We start from the raw sequence: 19,361 nt of genomic DNA on the forward strand, positions 1-19,361 counted from the left end.
AACAGTGCCAAAACTATGACTACTTCAAAGACTAAACCTGTTGTGGAATTCTCACGTATTTGTAAATACCTGTAAATATTTATTTATTTCAGAATGAATTAATCACTATATATATATATAGTGATTAATTATATAAACATATATATATATATATATATATATATATATATATATATATATATATATATATATATATATATGTGTGTTTGTGTGTATTTATTTCTATCATTATGTATTTCAAGCTATTTAGTATTAAACTATTTTACTATTTGTTCAATTTTGGCACTCTTGTCCCCTGTCCCTGTGGTGTGCGCTTCAGTCTGTTCTGTCCTTGTACTGTATGAGTCTTGTCAGACTTTGGTCCTTTTAGAATTGGACTCCGCCAAGGCGGCCCTTTGTCACTGATTCTGTTCATAACCTTTATGAAGAGAATGTCTAGGCACAGTCAAGGTGGAGGGGTCAGGTTTGGTGGCCACATAAAAATAACATTATTTTATGCACAATAAATTCAATATCGAGAGTGTTCCATTGGTGACCAGTCTAGGGAGTTCATTGCTGGGATAGATGCTAGCTCACCTGTGACCCAAACAGGCAAAATGGGGAAAAAAAGGGATGGGTGACTCTTTGTCAGAGTACACAAGAAGGAAAAGAACTGTGTGCACACATACACACACACAAGAAAATGAGTGTGTAAATGCACTCTTATTGCCATGGTAGCTTTGCAAGAAAACAGAAGGATCAAACGATGTAATAACAAAACACAGAGACAGCCAAACGCCCACTCAAGATCTGAAACGCTAAAACCTTCCTCAGAGAATAGCAAAGGGTCCTTACAGGTGATGTTGGGATGCAAAGCTTTACCCATCTGGTCTCGTCTTTTTTTCTGTTCTTTCCTTAACAGCATTTTCATAACTTTAAATCGGCTTACTTTAGTGGCCACTACAAGTGTAGCGCAAAATTCTGTCTAACGATACATGCAAAGAGATCGAAATTACGTCCCCACTATCCCACGGTGACAAGACATAGTACACAATATACATACACATACAAAGAGATCGAAATTACGTCCCCACTATCCCACGGTGACAAGACATAGTACACAATATACATACAAGTAAACAACACAAAAAGTAAAAACAAGAAGGCACAAACAATGAATAAATAAGAGTGATGAATAAATAATCTATATAAAAAGAAAAAAAAGACAACAACGTTGCTTAGTTGTAAAAGAGTGCGCGTTGTAGAATGGCCTGCCAGCAGTCCAGACCTGACCTGTGTGGAGCATTATAAATGGAAACCCCGGACTGTTGAGCAAATTCTGCAGTGAACATCGACTAATTCCCCCACCCCAACAAGGATGATAATAGATTCTCATTAATATGAGGGGAAACTGAATGAGTGTCTTATGGATGCTGAGAGCATAAAGAGACGGATGCTTTGCAGGTTTGGTCCCCCGCCTCTCTGTCTCTCTCTCTCCCTTTCTCTATCCCCCTCTTTCTCTCTCTCCCCATCAGCAGCACTGTGAGGAGGAGGGGAGCATCAAGGAAGCATTTTTTAACCACATGTTGCTGTGCTTGATGTGCTGCAGCAGCCTTCCTTTCTTGTCACAAGCTGGCTCACTTCTGCCACCACCTGTAGCAACAGTCTCACTCCTGCTTGCTGGTTGTGGAACAAAACGCAGAGCTGAGAGAGCGTGTTCGGCAAAGAGGGAAGATATCTTTGATCATAAGTGGACTTGTGAGTCACAGAGCTCCTCAGTGCAGGCTCAGTTGACACAGATGAAAGGTAAGACCTAATTTGGCTTTGAATGAAAGAATCTCTCTCTCTCTCTCTCTCTCTCTCTCTCTCTCTCTCTCTCTCTCTCTCTCTCTCTCTCTCTCTCTCGCTTTCTCTCTCTCTCAATTGTGTAGAATGATGTCGAAAGCTCAGGGAGGTGATTAAAGGCAGTCCGTCGTACGTCTTGATGCTGCAGCCATCAAGCAGACAGACGCTTTTCAACAGGTGGTTACCACAGCAGCGGGGCACTGCTTTGACTCTAATGAGTTCAGAGCGCTGTGACGATTCTGATTTAAAACCCTGAGAGTTGGGGGGTCTTGGGGAAAGGCGAGTGAGTCATGGCGGGAAGACAACAACAGCACTAAAGCCCATAAAGTGTGAAAACTGCAAAGAGCCATCCTGCAGGGGCATTGATCAACACACTGGTCCACGGCTTTTGTGATGTTTTGTGCATGGAAGTGTATTTATTGGCAGTCGGGATATCTTTGCTGGTCATTATGCTGCTTGAGGTCATTGTTACGTTGCTTCCGCAGATCGACAAAAACAGTACACAACACAACAATAGGCCATTTGCACAATCTATTGAGGTCTAACCCAATAGGTGGTGTATAATCAAGTATCTCTCGCCTGTACAAGGACAAAAATGCTCAGGTGGTGCACGGACTGAATTGAAGGCCGTTGTGGTCATTGAGAAAAAAAAGATTGTTTGTTTACTGAACAAAGTGGCCATAGCGAGTTACTAATATCCAATAGATGCAGTGAAATTTGAATTCCTGCTCTGATCTCAACAGTGATCCCAAAAAATCTTTTGATGAGTAGAGCGTCTCTGGAAGAAATTTAAAGACACTTCAGAGGACCTGGATTGAAAGTTTTTACAGCGATAAGCCTTTCTACATTATTGTCCAATATGCAGTTTGTTATTATGATAATCTAAAAATCCATCCATTTGTGGTCCAGCTCCCCTGACCACCCAAATTTTATTAACCTGAGAGGTAGAAAATATTTAGGGCTAATCATTTCCAAACCTGTAGAGAACAATAATAATGCTACAGATATTTATTATTAGCCGACAAAGGAGTTGGCCCATCTGCGCAGATGTCCTCTGTTGTGGCTCTAAAGACCAGAGGCTGCTGGCTCACTTTTGGTCAGCCTGCAGGCTAGCAAGCGGAGCCGTCTCTATGGAAATGGCTTTCGTCATAATTTCCCATCAAGCGTCGTGATGGAGCTCCATTGTGTGCACGCCCCAGACTGGAGGTGCAGGATGCAACATGAGCAATGATGCGGCATGCACAAGAGCCATGTGGGATTTTATTGATTCATTTTCATAATTGGCAATGCTGCATTTTGCACACGTAATTTTGCCTCTTCCTCACAAGAAACAGGCTGTTGGCTTGTTCTGCCTTTCTTATGTTATGTTCATTGTATGCATTTATTCCTATCCCCTTCAATTATCAGTCTATATAGTAAATAAGCCAGACACACTCACTTGACAGATAGAACTATTTTTGTGCCTGTGTAAAAATGGGCTCATCTTCATTTTCGTACAGGAGGAAAGTTTACTTTACTGTGTTTCGGAAATTAAAAGACCAAAGTGTGCTTTGCAGGGCATTCTGGCAGATTGAGGTTTTTTTTCGTTTCCATGCCTCCGGCGCACTTGACTATCTGGTGACTGGACTTTTAACCGGGTGACACCGCATCTAAGTTGAGGCGCAGGTGATGTAATGAAATTTTGGTGGATTTTACTGAGGAGCAGGCAGTGGACGTGCTTTAGTAGATGCAATCATATTTCAGTCCTAAAATGAATGTCGCATTAAATACGACAGCAGCGTACATTGAAGCCTCTGAATCATTGTCGAAATCAACTCATTGAATGCATGACGATGATGATGATTAGAAGTGGCTATGTAATGACTGTTTCTCTCTATCATGTAAATCCTCCTAATGGCAGTGCCATGCCTGGACTCATCAACAAGGAGAATCGTAGCGCTCTACCTCTCAGTGTCTCTGACATCACTTCCTGTGTCAGGGGCTACACTCAGGCCATGACCGCTTCCATGACATATGAAAATATTGAGGATCATGCCATTGAAGGTACATTCTTTTTTTCAAAATTCTCGGAATAGGGAACATTAACTGATCTAATTATTCAATCTCTTTTCCGGTGGCCTTGCAGGTATCTTTATCTATCCACTGGAGGAAAAAAACATTGTCGTAGGCTTTGAGGCGATGATCTCCAGTCAGATTATCACGCTGCAAATCAAGGACAAAGCCAAGATTGATGAATGTTATCACAATTCATGCAGCACACCAAATGGAGCACCGCCCAGTGGCGTTGGTGAGATGACTATCTTCTTACATCTATCATCTATTATTTTAAGCTTCTGCCCATACATAACTTGGAATTGATTGGTAGTTTATATAAATCCCCATGTGACGCAAAAAAAGGACTATCTTATCTCTCTTATCTTCAACCTATCTTCTGCATTTAACTCTGCAGCACAAATATTAGAGGCACATTATGCGCACAGGTGTCAAGCCTGGGGGCCATATTTATCATCAAGGCAAATAATGTTGTGCACATCTGCTTCATGTTTCTTGCTAAAACATCCAAATTACCAATTGTCTTCACTTTTATTAATGGTGATGTATTACAGGTATATTTTTTTTACAATCTCCCATTTAAAATACAATACTAATTGAGAAATTCTGACGAGCTCTCCATCAATTTGTTGCGTATACCGTTTTTAGCGATATGGGCTGAATGACCTCATAATCACCTCTGGTGATTATACATTTATATAAGTTCACCGTCACAATAGCGCTCTGAGGGACAACATAATTACAATGTGGCCACTGGCGGAGGTAGGATTTTTTTTCTTGTGTGGGGGGGCATGGGGTGGCCAAGTATATCACAAGAAATCCATAAAACATATTTTATTTTTGCGTTGGGCTAGTTTTGCACTTGAGCCTCAATATATGTATGTGCAGCATGAAATTGTCACTTGGAGACCATTACCCCACCCCTCATCATTTATCTGCCCTCAACAGAGCTATGCTGCTCCGTGGTATGATTTCAAAAATGCAATCCAATGAAACGGAGGGTTTGAAGCTTTCTCTTCATATATTTATGAATTAAGTGCACCACGTTAGATAAGTTGTCTACTCCGTGCCAGTGTTAGAAGTGTTCCGAGCAAGCGTAAGTTCACATCAAGACACTCATTCAGTTTGCCTGTCTAAATTTGCAAACACACAACTTGCGCTGATATGAAAAATCACGATACGCCAGCACTTGCTACACGGCGCAGGTGAGCTGTTTACAAAAATAGAACCCTGTACATCAAGTCGAGTTGAATAGAATTAATGCAAGTTGATCTTCCAGGGCATATACTTCTGGATGAGGATTTGGAGAGGACAGTGCTAGTAGTAAACCTGGGGACCATCCCTCCCTTGGAGACAGTCCAAATTCTGGTCAGTACCTCCTGTGAGCTCTCCACTCTGCCCAGCGGGGGCATCAGTGTGACCACGCCGCCAGTGTGCACACCCCGCGTACAAAGGAGCATCAACGAGGAGCAGGGCTTATCCCCAAACTTCTCCAGAATGTAAGAAATACACAGATAGGTTTAACAGGAAAAACATTTTTTTTTGTCAAAGTCCAGTCAAATGTTTTCTATAGGGTGTTTGTACTTCACCTGGGAATATAGTTCAGTCATAAATTGCTGTTCCCAGTATAAAAGTAACTGTGTGGTCATGAATTTTTCATCTCCAGTCAATATTTTTGCTTTTAGGAGGGATAAACATCACTGTGGCTCCAGCCCACACGATCGTGCTCCCTCGTCAGCTCACTTTTGTTTGTCTGCTCTACTGGCGGATGAGGCCATCAACTCCATGGACTACCAGTTTAATTTCCAGCTGGAAATACGAGCACCCTATCTCCTTGCAGGTCAGAAGTTGAGCAATAATCCGGGTCCAAGTTTGCTTTTCTTGTGGACTGAGCATGTTGACTTGTCGTTGAGTAGTGGTCATTGTGTTTTTCCTACTTGGAGGTAACAACTACTCTGACTCACGATGTCATGTTCAAGAGACAGATGAAGGTTATGGAAATGCGTGGATATTTGTGTAGGTGTGGAGAGCCCATCTCACGCCATCCGAGCCGACGCTGACCCTTTGGCCCGCTCAGCCACCAGTGTGGTCATCACTCTGGCAGACAAGTACACTTACGACTGTCCTGTTACGATCCTCATCTATCCGAGTGGTGCGTCTACAAGGTCACACTCAAGATGGTTTAGTGCTCGCTCCAAGCGTCCTCCAGGCCACTAATGATGCATATGTGTGCTTCGTGTTGGATGCATGAGGGCCCACGACAATGTCCTTGTATTTTAGTTTAGTTGAGTGTGTGGGTGAGATGCTCCAGGTCTGGTCTTTGTTGTTTTTTTTTCTCCCCTAGTCTCGTCTTGTTATGAAATATTTGTGGGCTGCTTGTCTCCCAGAGGCAACAAGCTTCTCTGCTGATCCGCAGAGAGTCAGTGGTGGGCAATTTAGACAGATGTAGGGATTGGATGGATAACAATGGTCAACAGCATATTTTAATCAGAAATGACTGTGTCCCTAAATGGATAATTGATGCTCATTTAGAAAACATCTTTACCCTTTTAGAGCACATCAGTGTGAGATATTTTCTTTTTTGTTGTTGCTTTTTTTAAATTTGACCTATGGAAGCTTGCGCAATACATATTTCACCATGTGTTGCAATTTATAGCTATGACATTTACATACATTTTAAAATTTCGCCTGCTGTTGAACCTAACCCTTAATTTCTAAATAATACTAAATACATTACATATTATTTTTGTAATAATAATAATAGATTAAATAAAAAAGCCAACTTTTTCTTGCTCAAATATTTTGTCAAATTCTATCAGAACCATTCTAACACTTGTGACTCGGCCCGGCCCAATTTCCTGCAGAACCTCATGTGCCTCACGTACTCATAGAGAGCGGAGACATGACGCAGGATGAGTATGATGAATTCGTCCATGGCCGCAGCGACTTCATCAAAGCCACCAAGAAGGACTCCAGCAATGAGAGGAAGGTAAGAGTGTCATCCAGCAGCTGAGCTGAGTTTCTGAGCTGATGAGGTCCACGTCATGAAGGGATGTGGTGTGATGCACAACACAAAGATCCCGCGTTCACAAAAATAGTATTTGAATTCCAAATTGTATGTTTGATTTAAAAAGTTTCACTGTCTTAGAATGTCATTGATTATCATCATTATTGTCCGCACAATACAATACTATGTATGTGATGTACCATGCTTTGAATACTAATTTACGTGCGAGATAAAATAGCCTATCAACCTTATTTGTCTCACAATGGCTACATTTGGAAAATTACAGTGAAAATCATCTTGTCAATTTCTTTTTACAAAAGCCATCACAAAGCCTCCTGATTGTTCTTGAAAGCCTTCATTCATGCAATCATTTGTCCCTTCACACAGCAATCAGCTTTAGCATTACATTTCATTTCCATGGAAACTTACCAATGGATCCACACTCGACCTGGATTTTTGCTGTGATGTCCGCCAACTGCCGTTCGAGCTCATCACTCATGTTCCATAGGTGGAGGCCATCCACAGACGGCTGCACAAGGACATCCTCCACAACCCTGTGGTCATGCTCAACTTCTGCCCCAACCTCAAACCTCTCAGCTCCGACCTGAGGAAGGTGCACGGAGAATTCATCTTTCTCATCGACCGCAGTGGCAGCATGAGCGGTGTCAACATTAACCGCGTGAAGGTACTTTCCCTTCTGGAATTAATAAATGGCATCCATTTTGTGACATCCATGAGGGGGAGATGAGGCCATTTGGTCTGTTTCATTTTGAGGTCTCTCAAATTCAATTGAATATATGAGAACATACTGTTACCAAGACAACATTTTCTTTAAGATGTAATCCCAGTGGTGCACAAAAACCTGCAGCACTGGAACAGTTTGCCATCCATCGTGGTGGGTTTTTGTCAGCACAAGAGTTTAGTTTTGTCTGAGGTTCTTTTTCATCATGTTCACACAAAATATGTGTTACACTCTGCCCCAGGATGCAATGGTGGTGATTCTCAAGAGTCTCGTCCCAGGCTGCCTATTCAACGTAATAAGTTTCGGCTCTACTTTCAAATCTCTTTTTCCCAGCAGTCAGAACTACGAAGAGGTAAAACTGAGAACTTCCTCTGTTTCATGTCACAACTCTTGAATCTTGAATTTTTATGTTTTTTTTTTTTTTAAGAGTGCCTATGCCTGATATGTTACATAGATACACTGTAAAAAATATTTGGTTGTCTTACAGCATTTAATTGACAACTAGCAGTAGAGTAGTGTGTAGTTTCAGTGCATTCAGCAATATTTGAGAGCAGAGAGAATGACTTAATTCTTCATAATTTTGAAGCCTCACCTTATATACTTATTTAGGTCCATTACTTTTTATATATTTATTCAATTTGGTTATGAACAACAATCATCTTTCTTTGTTTACGCTTGTGAAACAGTTCTATAGGCCCACCAACCAAAAATTAGCCTACAGAGAAAACAGCAACATGGTTGATCAAGTTCGAAGTGGAGCAAATTTTGGACATTTTTACGCAGACAGATGACAGCTGTTCATTTTTTCATTCCGTAAACATATAGTGAATGTTTGGGGCCACAAAGACTCTGTAAGTGGTCATGATTGTCAAAACACATTTCTCATCCACTTAATCGGTCTTTGTTGTAGCTTTTACGATATCACCTCAGCTCCATATTTCAGATCAGGCTGCTTCGGCAATGAGGCCAATGGGGAGCTTTTTAAGATTGCTATTGGAATGAAACAAGAGCAGGCAGACATATTACTCAGGATCTGAAATTGCTGTCAAGCGAAATGACAAATAAAAAATGAGATTGTCTGTTATTATTCCCTTGGTAGCGTATTTGGTGTTTTCAGTGATCATGTGTTTTGGTGAATAGTAACAAATATTTAAGCGTCAGAGAATGCAACATACAGGTTTAGCGACAGCCAATACATTTTTGTTGTCAACGAACAGCGGTGCGCATAACAATTTTGCTATGCTTTTCAAATCAGAGCTGATCGATTGGTGCTCATACTTTTTTATCTGACTGGAATATAGGGCAAAGATGGCCAAACTATGGCCTGTGGGCCATTTGCGGCCCGCTGTCCATTATTCAGCTGTTCGCGATGGTTGTAAAAAGAAAGAAAATAAATAAATACATAAATAAATGGGTAAGACATTATACAACCGTGCCAGACAAATAAAACGATGTGTCGTATCTAAAATCTAACCCGGTAAAAGCTTTGAAATTTTCCAAGTCCAATGAAAGCCCAAGAAATCAGTAACCATTTCTAGTCATTTACTTGAATTACTATTTTCAACGGCACACCCTGGTAGCATGACTTTTGTGTTACAGCAAGCAACTGCATTTGTAATATCTCTTAGTCTTTTCAATTCCTCATCAATCACTTCATGTAAAAACTACAAATATTGTTACATACTGTTGCATTTGCCCATCCTGATCTTGCAATCATTGATTTGGACTGCAACTTTCACACTAATTCGCAGGACTGATTTTTCACTGAGTTGTGAAGCTACACAAACACAAGGAGAGCAGCCAAATTCCACATGTATGGTCCAGGACTTCTTAGATGTACTCCTCATCTACTTTGCTGCTTGTGTATATTATAATTTGAATTCCCCCCAATTGGACAATAAAATGTTGGTGTTATGCTTTTTTTCCCCCTTCAACGTGATCCAGGAAGCACTTGCCCTGGCTTGCGAGTACGTTCGAAAGATCAGAGCCGACATGGGAGGCACAAACATCCTGACACCCCTCAAATGGATTCTGAGACAGCCAATGTTTCCTGGACACCCCCGTTTGCTTTTTTTACTGACTGATGGGGCGGTGAGCAACACAGGCAAAGTCATCGAGCTAGTGCGCAGTCATGCGCGCTACATCAGGTAGTAATTCAACCACGTACGTTTCTGCTTGCATATGCTTACGATGCTCACTGATTGTGGAGTCTTTGAGGGATTGGCAGGGATTCATTGGCACGTCTACTCATTGATGGAGCTTTGATCCCAATTAAATGCAATCTGTGCGCATGCAAATGAAATACCATCCCGACTAATAAGACGTCAAAGGCAAAATAGATTCACAGCACTGTGGGAAATCATCTTTTTTTCCTGGTGGGCTGAAAGTCTCTAAATCCTTCTCTGGAGTCACCATGGAAATGGAGTAGGCCTACTTGTCTACTCATGGTTATTGAACAACTGCCCCCAAACGGTCATGCACACACACACTTTGCCGGTTCAGACATGGATCAATTTTTCTTTCCAGCTGGTGACATTTCTACTTTATTGGGTGGCTCTGTTTTTAGCTCATCTCTTATAGATTTTTTTTTTTTTTTTTGTGGCCTTGTTTGTCACCAGCCTAACTGAAATACTTATGACACCTAGAAAGTCAATAAATCTTTGCAAATGTATTATTAATCTGCCAGTGCATACATTTTTTGGGGATTATGCTCAAAAGCTGTGCAATTGTTGATCAGATCCTTCCGTCCATCTGTCCGTCTACCTGTCCGTCCATCCATCCATCCATCCATTCATCCAGCTGACATTAGCCCAAGAGGCAGGCCACACCATGCAACGGTTGCCATTCCAAAAAACTCACGTCCATTGCACACAGCCACAAGTTTGCGAATTCAATTTAGGGTTTTTTAATATATGCAATGCTTGGCAACAGCATCTCTCAGCATTGATGCGTAAATTCTGTTTGCACAGATGCTTTACATTTGGCATTGGGCAGCATGCTTGCAGAAGAATGGTTCATGAACTAGCAGCGGTGTCCAGAGGAACAGCTGAGTTCCTGGCTGAAGGCGAGAGGCTCCAACCAAGGGTGGGTCCTTTTAACAATGATCCAGCCAAGTCATGATGGGCCATGTTAACAGATACAATAAATGCATCAAGTTGATGTTCCAGTGATTTTCTACCTTTACATTCTTGCGAAAGAAATTTGGTTTCACAAGGTTTGTTGTCATACTCTTTGGCTCGCATACAGTACAACTGGGAGAAAGGCACCGGTCTTCTAAACCCAACAATGGATTCCTTGCTCTCTAAACACATTTTTGTCTTTGCAGATTATAAAGTCTCTGAAGAAGACCATGTGTCCTGTCCTGAGTGACATTTCCATTGATTGGCTCTTTCCTGAGACCAAGGAGGTGCTGCTTTCACCAGTGGGCAACACCTTCCTGTATCCTGGGGACAGTCTCATTGGGTACGCCGTCGTTTGCGACGCCACCCGCTACCACGCAAACCCCAAACCTGTAAGTACAATGTTTCGGGTCATAGAAAGGTTAGGGGTGAAGAGGATTGTTTTTCCCCGACAGTTTTTGCTAGTCTAAACCTTCTTCTAAATCATTCCCCGACACACATGTCACGGTCAACAGGACAAAAGACGGCGATACAGTATGATGCGCTCCGTCGGCTCTGGTAGCTCCGTATTCTTTCACTCCCAAGATGAGGACTTGCTGAAGACCTCTGCTGATGATCAGGCATCCTACAATGAAACTCTCCACGACTCCAACCAGGACTCTATGACGGTTGCCAGCTCTGTCGCTATGGAAAATGAAAGTGGTAAGAACCTCACGAAGTTCCACTGGCCAATTTGATACATGTTTTCACGTAACCATTTTCTGTCAGCGTCAGAGGGTCAGACGTCAGCAAGAAGGCGAGCATACAGCACCAACCAGATAACTGAGCACTTTCCTGTGAAGAAATACACATCCAGTGATCCCAGCTCCGTCATGCCAAAGAATCCTCTTCGGCGTGCCAAAATCCAGGAGCTGATTGGACAAATGAGCCCGGAGCATGAGGTCCAGTGGAAGAGAGACTACCAGGTGCGGCACACTTAACACATACATAGACCGTGAAGAGAATATCAAGTAAGCCAGCACTTAGACACCAGAAAGCTTTGGGAAACTTTTCATTTTATGACATTAGTGTCCCATGAAAACTTTAACGCTGTTCATTTTATGAAATTTTCCCATTTGTGTTATTTTCAGCCTCAGCTGGTGAGTCTGTGTGCTGCGTCTTCCAAAGAGCATTCAGCAGGTGTTCCGCTTCCACTCCAGCATCACCCGTCAGGGGAGGCGGGCTCGGAAATGCCGACATCAGCCCCAGTCCGTAACACTGCTGGAGAGGATGGCTCGAGATCGTCGACAGACAGTCCATCTTCGGGAAGTGTGGGAGATGCAGGTCTAATGTCTTTCAATTCAAACAATTCCCACTAGACTGTTCTACAGGAGATTACATGGGATAGGGTGGTGCCATTGCACACTTATTTGATGAAATAAATCAAATATGGTTAAAAAGTGCAAGTTAACGCATTTTGGAAAAAAAATCATGTGCTATAACGTGAGCTACTCATAGATCTCTGAAGCAATTTGGGTGGGGTGGGATTAAAGCGCTCTTAACACACCTCACACTACAGGATAATCTGTCAAATGATCATTTAAATCTGACAGATTTGCGTAATGGAGATATCTTATCTTCATATCTCTTTCTCCCTTGTTACAGAAGGATACAGCCACCAACTGTGTCAGGCTGAAACGCCGCAGGACAACCGCAACACAGACGTGGGCTCAACGGGCCAGCAGCGAGAGGAGTGCAAGGCCGTGGTGTCGGGTCTGCTCTGCGGGAAAGCTGTCCAATGGCAAGTGCACTTTGACGTCGAGCCCTTCTTGAAGGGTCGCGAACGCGAGGAGACGGTTCATGAGGAGCTGTGGAATGAGACCTTGCACCATCTGGCTGCATGCTCCATCATCCGCGACTTTGAGCACATGGCAGAACGGGAATGCGACATTGAGCATGGTGAGTTTGAAAATTCACTTCATGGCTGTGAATGGTAGAAAAGTAGAGGTGAAATTCACTTGGTACGGACTGGTCGAAATTAAAAGTGATCTTATCCCAATGCAACCTTACAGGCTCTGGCAGGAAGTACCACAGTTACGCCATTCATACCAGCAAAGCCTGCAACATCCTGAGCAAATACACCGCGTTTGTTCCCGTCGATCTGGACACAAATGAATATCTACAGACATGTATTGAATACGTCAACTTTGGTAAGTTGCAGCTTTCATTGTCTGCCAGTTCGTTTACATGAATAAATCCTTTCATGCTGTAAAAATGTGTCTGAGCAAAGACGATCTGCTCTCCCACTCTGTGATATAACAATATAAACATCATTATCACTGTAACCACCAAGTTCCAGAGAAAAAGATCCACTTTCAAGTAGTGGTGGCTCCCAGCTTGTGTCACCAGCTACCAGCAGGGAAATAAAAGCATGTTGGTGGTGCTTGCTGGGTGGCTCAGTTGGTAGAGCAGAGGTTCTAGTTACGATACTGATACCAACTACTGATACCATAGTACTTTTTATAAATAACACCTCCCCAAACAAAACAATGACTGATAATTTTAAAGACAAATATAGCCTACCGTAATTTCTGGACTAAGCATACTGCACCAGAAATCCCCCAAATTAGGGGGAAATCCTGTTTTGTTCATATATAAGCCGCACTGGACTATAAGATGCAGGTGTTTTGATGTTGCATTTCCATATATAAGTGAATATCCACAAATCATACAATATCATAAAAAACAAAAACATTCATAGATAAGCCGCATCGTTGTATAAGCCGCAGGGTTCAAAGCTTGTGCAAAAAGTAGTGGCTTATAGTCCGAAAAATACGGTACATGTACCAATATCGCATTTTTCTTATAATTTCACGAAATTAATTGCAATTTCTCATTCATGATCACAAAACAGCCTAAAAATGGTGGGCAGTACTATACCATAGCATACCTTGAAATAAGGCAGATATCGGTACTGATATGTATCGGTACTCGCCTATCCCTAATAATAATTCATTGTCATTTTCATTTGATTTTTTTTAGGGTGAGACTCCATTAACAAGCTGCCTCTGGTTTCTTTCTCACATTTAGGTGACGGCTTAAAAAGAAGCTCACGCTCCAGTTCAGGAAGCAGGAAGAGCCAAGCGTACTCCATTGGACTGGGCCGCTCTCAGTCTGGCGGTGTGTCGGAAGAAGCCGAAGACATGATGTCTAACAGTATGCTGTTTTAATTTCAAGCAGCCACAAGGCGCCTTTAATTACACGTCACTAGATAACAGCTATTAATGGAAAGATGCATATTTTGAGAGTAAAGACGTAGTTTTTCTCCTTTGATAAAGTAAACATTTTTTTTCTTTTTGATTAAAGGTCAAGCTGACCCTATTGTTAAAACCTAATTGTTTTACTTTTATGCTACGTATTACAAAAACAACTGGAGGACAAATTTGGTTATTTTTTTGTGTCAGGTGTAGAAAATGGCACATCTCCCTGCAGCACTCCGTCCTCATCCAGCTGGGAGAAATGGAACTTTATAGAAGGTACATATAGACATTTAACATTAGTCAAGTCAAAGAGAGATTTTCTCAGAGCTTCTACGAAAACAATATCTCCCAGTGAACAATGCAGGCAAACATACTGTTTATAGATTTTTGGCATAAATTGTTTTACAAGTTATGCGATTTATTGCCGATCAATTGTCCTTTGTGCGATTGATTTTTCCCCAACCTCTTCCATCTTCATCTCTCAGGGACTCAAAGAAGTCCGTCAGTGACTTCAGACCAGTCTCAGAAGTCTGTGGAAAGTCTTTTTTCTGCCAGGTGGGTGTCTGAAGTTTGAATGTGTGAAGCAATATTGTGAAACGCCTCAAGATCTCATCTGGAGTGAATTGGCACAAATCCAAATAACATTGACTTGATTTGTGGTAATCTGTGGTTCCTTGGCCAGGCTGGCACTCAGCAGGACTCGTCTCTTGACAAAAGCCGCTAAAGGGTTCATGAGTAGATCCCACAGCAAGTTGGGGGATTCCATGGGAGAGAGCGACAACGAGAACAAGGACTACATTCCTCTGGTGGGTACTTGATCTACGAAACCTGATCTTGCTTACTCACAATAGTTGATTCATGTGAGGGTGAATGTGGGTGGGCCTGGCATGTGTAACGAGGAGTTGCTGTACTTAAATTTGGTTTTCCACAGGTGTTGCTGCAACTGGCGTGCGGCGCTTTCCCGCTTGACCCCGCCCTGTGTGACACCATCAACGTGCCCATGGACAAGCTCAAGTGGACGTCCCCCTTCAGCAGCCACCGCACCAGCCTCGGACACCCGACCCACTCGAGCAACCGGCGCACCGAAGATGATACAGGATCATCAGGTGACCCACAAATCTGTCCCAAAGATCTTCTCGGACCAGGTGCTCCAGAGACGCCCTCTCTCGTCAGTATGCAAAAGAGGATGCTGGACCCGGAGAGCCTGGTGTGGGCGACGGCGGTAGCTCTAGCCTGGCTGGAGCACAGCTCCGCTAGCTACTTCATCGAGTGGGAGTTGCTGGCCGCCAAGGCCAGCATGTGGCTGAGTGGCCAGCACATCCCGGAAGGCCGGGATGTGGAGTCAGTCAAGGCGGCGGCCAACCAGCTCTTCATCATCCTCAGACACTGGGATGACAACCTGCAGCTGAACATGCTCTGTTATAACCCCAACAGTGTGTGACCCTACTGCACCTGCCTTCGCTTGTGTCTCTCTGGAGTCTGTCAATGTTGTGAGCAATGTGCATGCTCTTTAGTGTGTGCGTGTGTGTATATACTCCAAACATATCAAAGTCAGTATGTTTACATGCACAGTATAACTCCACTGAGACATTTAATTCAACTGCTTGCAGACTAAGTATAAGTAAAATATACATATAAAGTATACATGCTGAATGCGCGGAACAAAATGACTGTCAGCTACCGTCGGTAGCGCTTTGCCTTCTTATTGTGCCCTATTTGTTGAGCTACTATACCGCCTAAAAGTATATTTTTCCCGCCTTTACAATTCTTGAGTGTACACCTCTGCTGCAAGACATACTTGTGTACATTTACATGTATGTTTCATTTAAGTCGCAACAAGAGTGCCACTGGTGGTGTACAATTGCCTGACTTCAGTGTGGCCACGTAGTAACCGTGTGAGTGAATGGTTGTCTTTCTCTATATGTGCCCTGTGACTGACTGGTGACCAGTCCAGGGTGTAGTCTGAAAGAATTCCATTTGCTCAGACCAGCAAAAATGATAAACAGAATGTAATATGCATGCCATACCAGTAGTTGGCGACACAACACGCATGATCACCAACCACTTGTTTTGTAATAGTGTTTTGTACGCAGATAACGTGAGTCACCTGTACATGTTTGTGGTGTGGTAAACGTGCGCTTGGATGGAGACGCCGAAAAACACACCAACAGTGCTGAGGTCGACTGTTGCTATCTTACCTGTAAATGACTTCAGCGTGAAGACTTACGCATGTGCATGTTAACATCACACATTTGAAGTGTTTGCGTTTTTGCTCCACAAAATCTGTTTTCAGATTTTGTCTTTAAAGTGAAGTTCAATCCAAAAAATATAATATGTTCGGTGCCCCTAACCATGGCATTCTGATTGATGTTTTGTTTGTGGAATATTAATTAAACAGGCAAAATCCACGTGTTTCCATCCATCTCATGGGGCAGCCATTTTGCCACTTGCTGTCGACTGAAAATGACATCACAGGTATCAGGTCACAAGCAATCACGGCCCACCAGTTTTCTGAAGCAGAGCGGTGATTGGTTGTGACCTTGGCAGCTGGGATGTTATTTTCAGTCGACAGCAACTGACAAAATTGAAAAACGGAGATGGATAAAAACGAGTAAATTTTGCTACTTAACTCATATTCCCTCCACAAATGCAATATCAGAACACTGTTCTGGGATGCACAGAACATATTACAAAGAACATTTGAGGGGGTGACTTACCCTTTAAATTCTTACCATATGGATAATGCTAGTCAACAAATGTTTACAAATTATTGATGATCAGAGATGCAAGTAATGTTTTACGGATGATTTGTTTTTTTAGTGCCAATTCCAAATCTGACCTTATTTCTTTCTGTAGCACATCAGGTTTTTAATAATGATAGAAAAATAATAAAACATAGTATTATACTTAGTAATTCGGAATTAAGGGTTAGGTTCAGCAACAGGTGAAATTGTTTTTAGGAAACGTTATAACTATAAATTACAATGCATGATAAAATCCATATTGCACAAGATTTAATAGGTCAAATTTAAAAACAACAAATAAAAATATCTCAAAAGGTTGATGTGCTAGGAAAAAAATGAAAGATGTTTAAACAAAATTAAAGACTTTTTTTTTTAATGAGTGTCAAAAAAACATTTAGTGACACATAAAGCTATCGCTGTTTGCCAGTGTCATTTTGCTTGGGTAACTTGATTTTTACAGTTTTCAGCCAAGCTTATACGCGCATCTTAAAAGTCTAGTTCCAAAGGTCTATTAACATTGTAGCTTACTCACGTGGCTTCTTTTATAAACAAAAATCTGTGTTATATTTGTAAACTTTAGATGTTAACAATTACGCATGTAGCAAAACTAGCCAAGTTAAAGAAGAAAGTGAATTGTTAGCAGCCATTTTCACTCTTAACAAAATCAAATGGCATCAACAGTGTTAAAGACTCAATGTTTCTGCAGTTTTCTTTCTTTTAAATATGTAAATAGAATGGAACTCTGTAGGAATCCTGGATGTACTCCATGTAGGAATAATAATATGAACCTTAGTCTGTTTTTTCCCCTAATAATCCCCCAAACAAAGAAATGAACTAACAAACTAACCAACTATTGTTTTTATAGTTGCTGAATCCCATCTCCACATTCAGAAATAAAACATAAGCAAACGGTAGTGAGCTGACACTTTTTGAAAGTTAGTTGAGAATATGTTCTTCAATTGGACCTTGACACAGTAGAATGCAGAAGAAATATTTTTAAAGCATAATATTCTCAATGTTTACATATAAATTATTTTTCATAATTATATTAATAGCAACAAAATATACATACAACTCTAAACGCAATCAGAAAAATACTTGCTGGTGTAAATGGCCATAGGACAATATTTCGTCAGTTCTCTTAAAATTTTTGACAATGTCTCTTTAACGGGAAAATAAACTGTTAATTGTTAATGAATCTAAAATGTCTTCTGCAACTAAAAGCTGCCACAATTTTTATAATTAGTAGATTATGGCTTAATTTAAAATTTACTTTGCTAGTGTCTCAAAAATAAATTTTAATGGATTATGTTGTGGAGAAATGAGATAGCAGTTAAAAAAAATGTACAGCATTGATTTATCAATACGCAGTTTTACCATAAGTGCCTATATTGCAAGTATAATTGCGCCGACTAAGTGTATTTTTTTTTCTCCCTAAAATTCCTGATTCCTCTGGGGTACTCAGGGGCATCTTTGACCATTAATTTTGTTCCCTCTGTGTCACCGTGCTGCTTTACTCAGGTATCCATTCACTTTGTCTGTGGCTGATGACATCACTCCTCTTGCATGAGCATGGGCAGCTAATTTGCGGCCCAGGTGATGTTATAATCAAAGTGTTTTATGACAAGTGTCGTATGGTGTTAATACAGTGTCATGTATTTTGTGGTGCAGTGGCAGTAGCTGTCATGTTGACAAGGTATATTTTTAAGTGAATTTGCTGTGTGTGCCTTTGAAACTATGAATGTTGCCAGTTGTACTGATGCTCAGACTGGCTCAACGTGCATGTAATCAATCATTTAACAATAAATATTTGTACGTACTGTATATAGTAGATATTATTGGTGAACAATTAATCCATGATATTCACTTACTTTTCCCTTTGTCAGAACATACATATATGGTAATCTGACGTGGAGATTAAAATGGAGGATTTAAAAATATATATATATACATATATCGTGGCACGACAAGGGGTGAGCATCCTTGAGGTCATACAATTTGGAATTTGACTTATATTGATCGCGTAAAATATGCCTTTAATGGCGCCCAAAACTCCTAAAACATCATGTGATCTGTCAGTGCGCTTTAATTCTGTCCTGTATAATCACCAACGTCATAGCGCCATGAAAACTATGAAATGAACATTTAAACATCACAAACAGCAGCTCTTATTAAAATGAAAATAATAGCATTTGTTAGAGACAAATAAATAAAACACTCTTAGTTCCCTCATACCTCCTTCTGCTTCCAAGGGCGCTAAATTTCGGTTGTTTCTGCAGCCGAGCATCCGAACATACCTGCAGTGCAAACGGCACAAAAACACAAAGAAAGGTACAGTTAATGCCGTCTCCTGACTTTCAACACAAAACATGACAACAAGTAAAAACATCTTACACTCTGAAGCAAGGAGCACGTGTCGCAAACTAAGACGTGAGCAGGAAGTTTAAAGTCACCAAAACAGGAAGTAGTAGAAAACAACCTCTGCTCTTCAAAATAAAAGTACAAACGTAAAACTAAAATAGACCATATTATCTTCCCTCAAACAAAATTGCTGCAATTTACAATCAGCCTACTCTTTAAGAGCGCATTACAGTGAGAATAAAAAAACATGTGTTGCAGTTCGCAAGTTTGGCC

The 19,361-nt window shown here is 41.3% G+C and overlaps 1 protein-coding gene and 1 long non-coding RNA gene across 6 annotated transcripts; one reads left to right on the plus strand and one right to left on the minus strand.

Moving 5' to 3' along the window:
• The first annotated feature begins 1,413 nt into the window (after positions 1-1,413).
• Positions 1,414-18,494, plus strand: vwa5b1 (von Willebrand factor A domain containing 5B1). The gene is made up of 22 exons (XM_088400528.1): positions 1,414-1,785; positions 3,725-3,867; positions 3,950-4,111; positions 5,156-5,375; positions 5,562-5,716; positions 5,897-6,028; positions 6,741-6,865; positions 7,392-7,568; positions 7,867-7,977; positions 9,570-9,772; positions 10,595-10,709; positions 10,951-11,136; positions 11,260-11,446; positions 11,513-11,709; positions 11,875-12,067; positions 12,389-12,682; positions 12,796-12,933; positions 13,814-13,939; positions 14,188-14,259; positions 14,469-14,538; positions 14,666-14,789; positions 14,915-18,494. The coding sequence occupies exons 2-22, from the start codon at positions 3,729-3,731 to the stop codon at positions 15,422-15,424; spliced, it is 3,636 nt and encodes a 1,211-aa protein (XP_088256654.1). The 5' UTR covers positions 1,414-1,785; positions 3,725-3,728; the 3' UTR covers positions 15,425-18,494.
• On the minus strand, positions 6,647-19,252 carry LOC148402363 (uncharacterized). Of its 5 annotated transcripts, none has more exons than XR_015863424.1 (4): positions 19,122-19,241; positions 18,963-19,024; positions 7,313-7,487; positions 6,647-6,903 (listed from the first exon to the last, which is right to left on the minus strand). It is a non-coding gene; the product is annotated as an uncharacterized LOC148402363 (long non-coding RNA). The 5 variants fall into 5 exon arrangements; XR_015863426.1 differs by lacking the exons at positions 6,647-6,903; positions 7,313-7,487 and adding exons at positions 11,617-12,707; positions 12,794-12,902 and having other exon boundaries at positions 19,122-19,252; XR_015863423.1 differs by lacking the exons at positions 6,647-6,903; positions 7,313-7,487 and adding exons at positions 11,618-12,707; positions 12,794-12,884 and having other exon boundaries at positions 19,122-19,252.
• Between the last annotated feature and the right edge of the window lie 109 nt (positions 19,253-19,361).

The sequence above is a fragment of the Syngnathus floridae genome, chromosome 2, assembly GCF_059516105.1.
Source record: "Syngnathus floridae isolate MCC-2025c chromosome 2, RoL_Sflo_1.0, whole genome shotgun sequence".
Lineage (NCBI taxonomy): Eukaryota > Metazoa > Chordata > Actinopteri > Syngnathiformes > Syngnathidae > Syngnathus > Syngnathus floridae.

Coding starts and splice junctions, on each gene's coding strand:
- vwa5b1 (XM_088400528.1), top strand. CDS start 3,729: ATGCCTGGACTCATCAACAAGGAGAATCGTAGCGCTCTACCTCTCAGT. Junction 6,029..6,740: donor GATCCTCATCTATCCGAGTG/GTGCGTCTACAA, acceptor AATTTCCTGCAG/AACCTCATGTGCCTCACGTA. Junction 7,569..7,866: donor TCAACATTAACCGCGTGAAG/GTACTTTCCCTT, acceptor ACTCTGCCCCAG/GATGCAATGGTGGTGATTCT.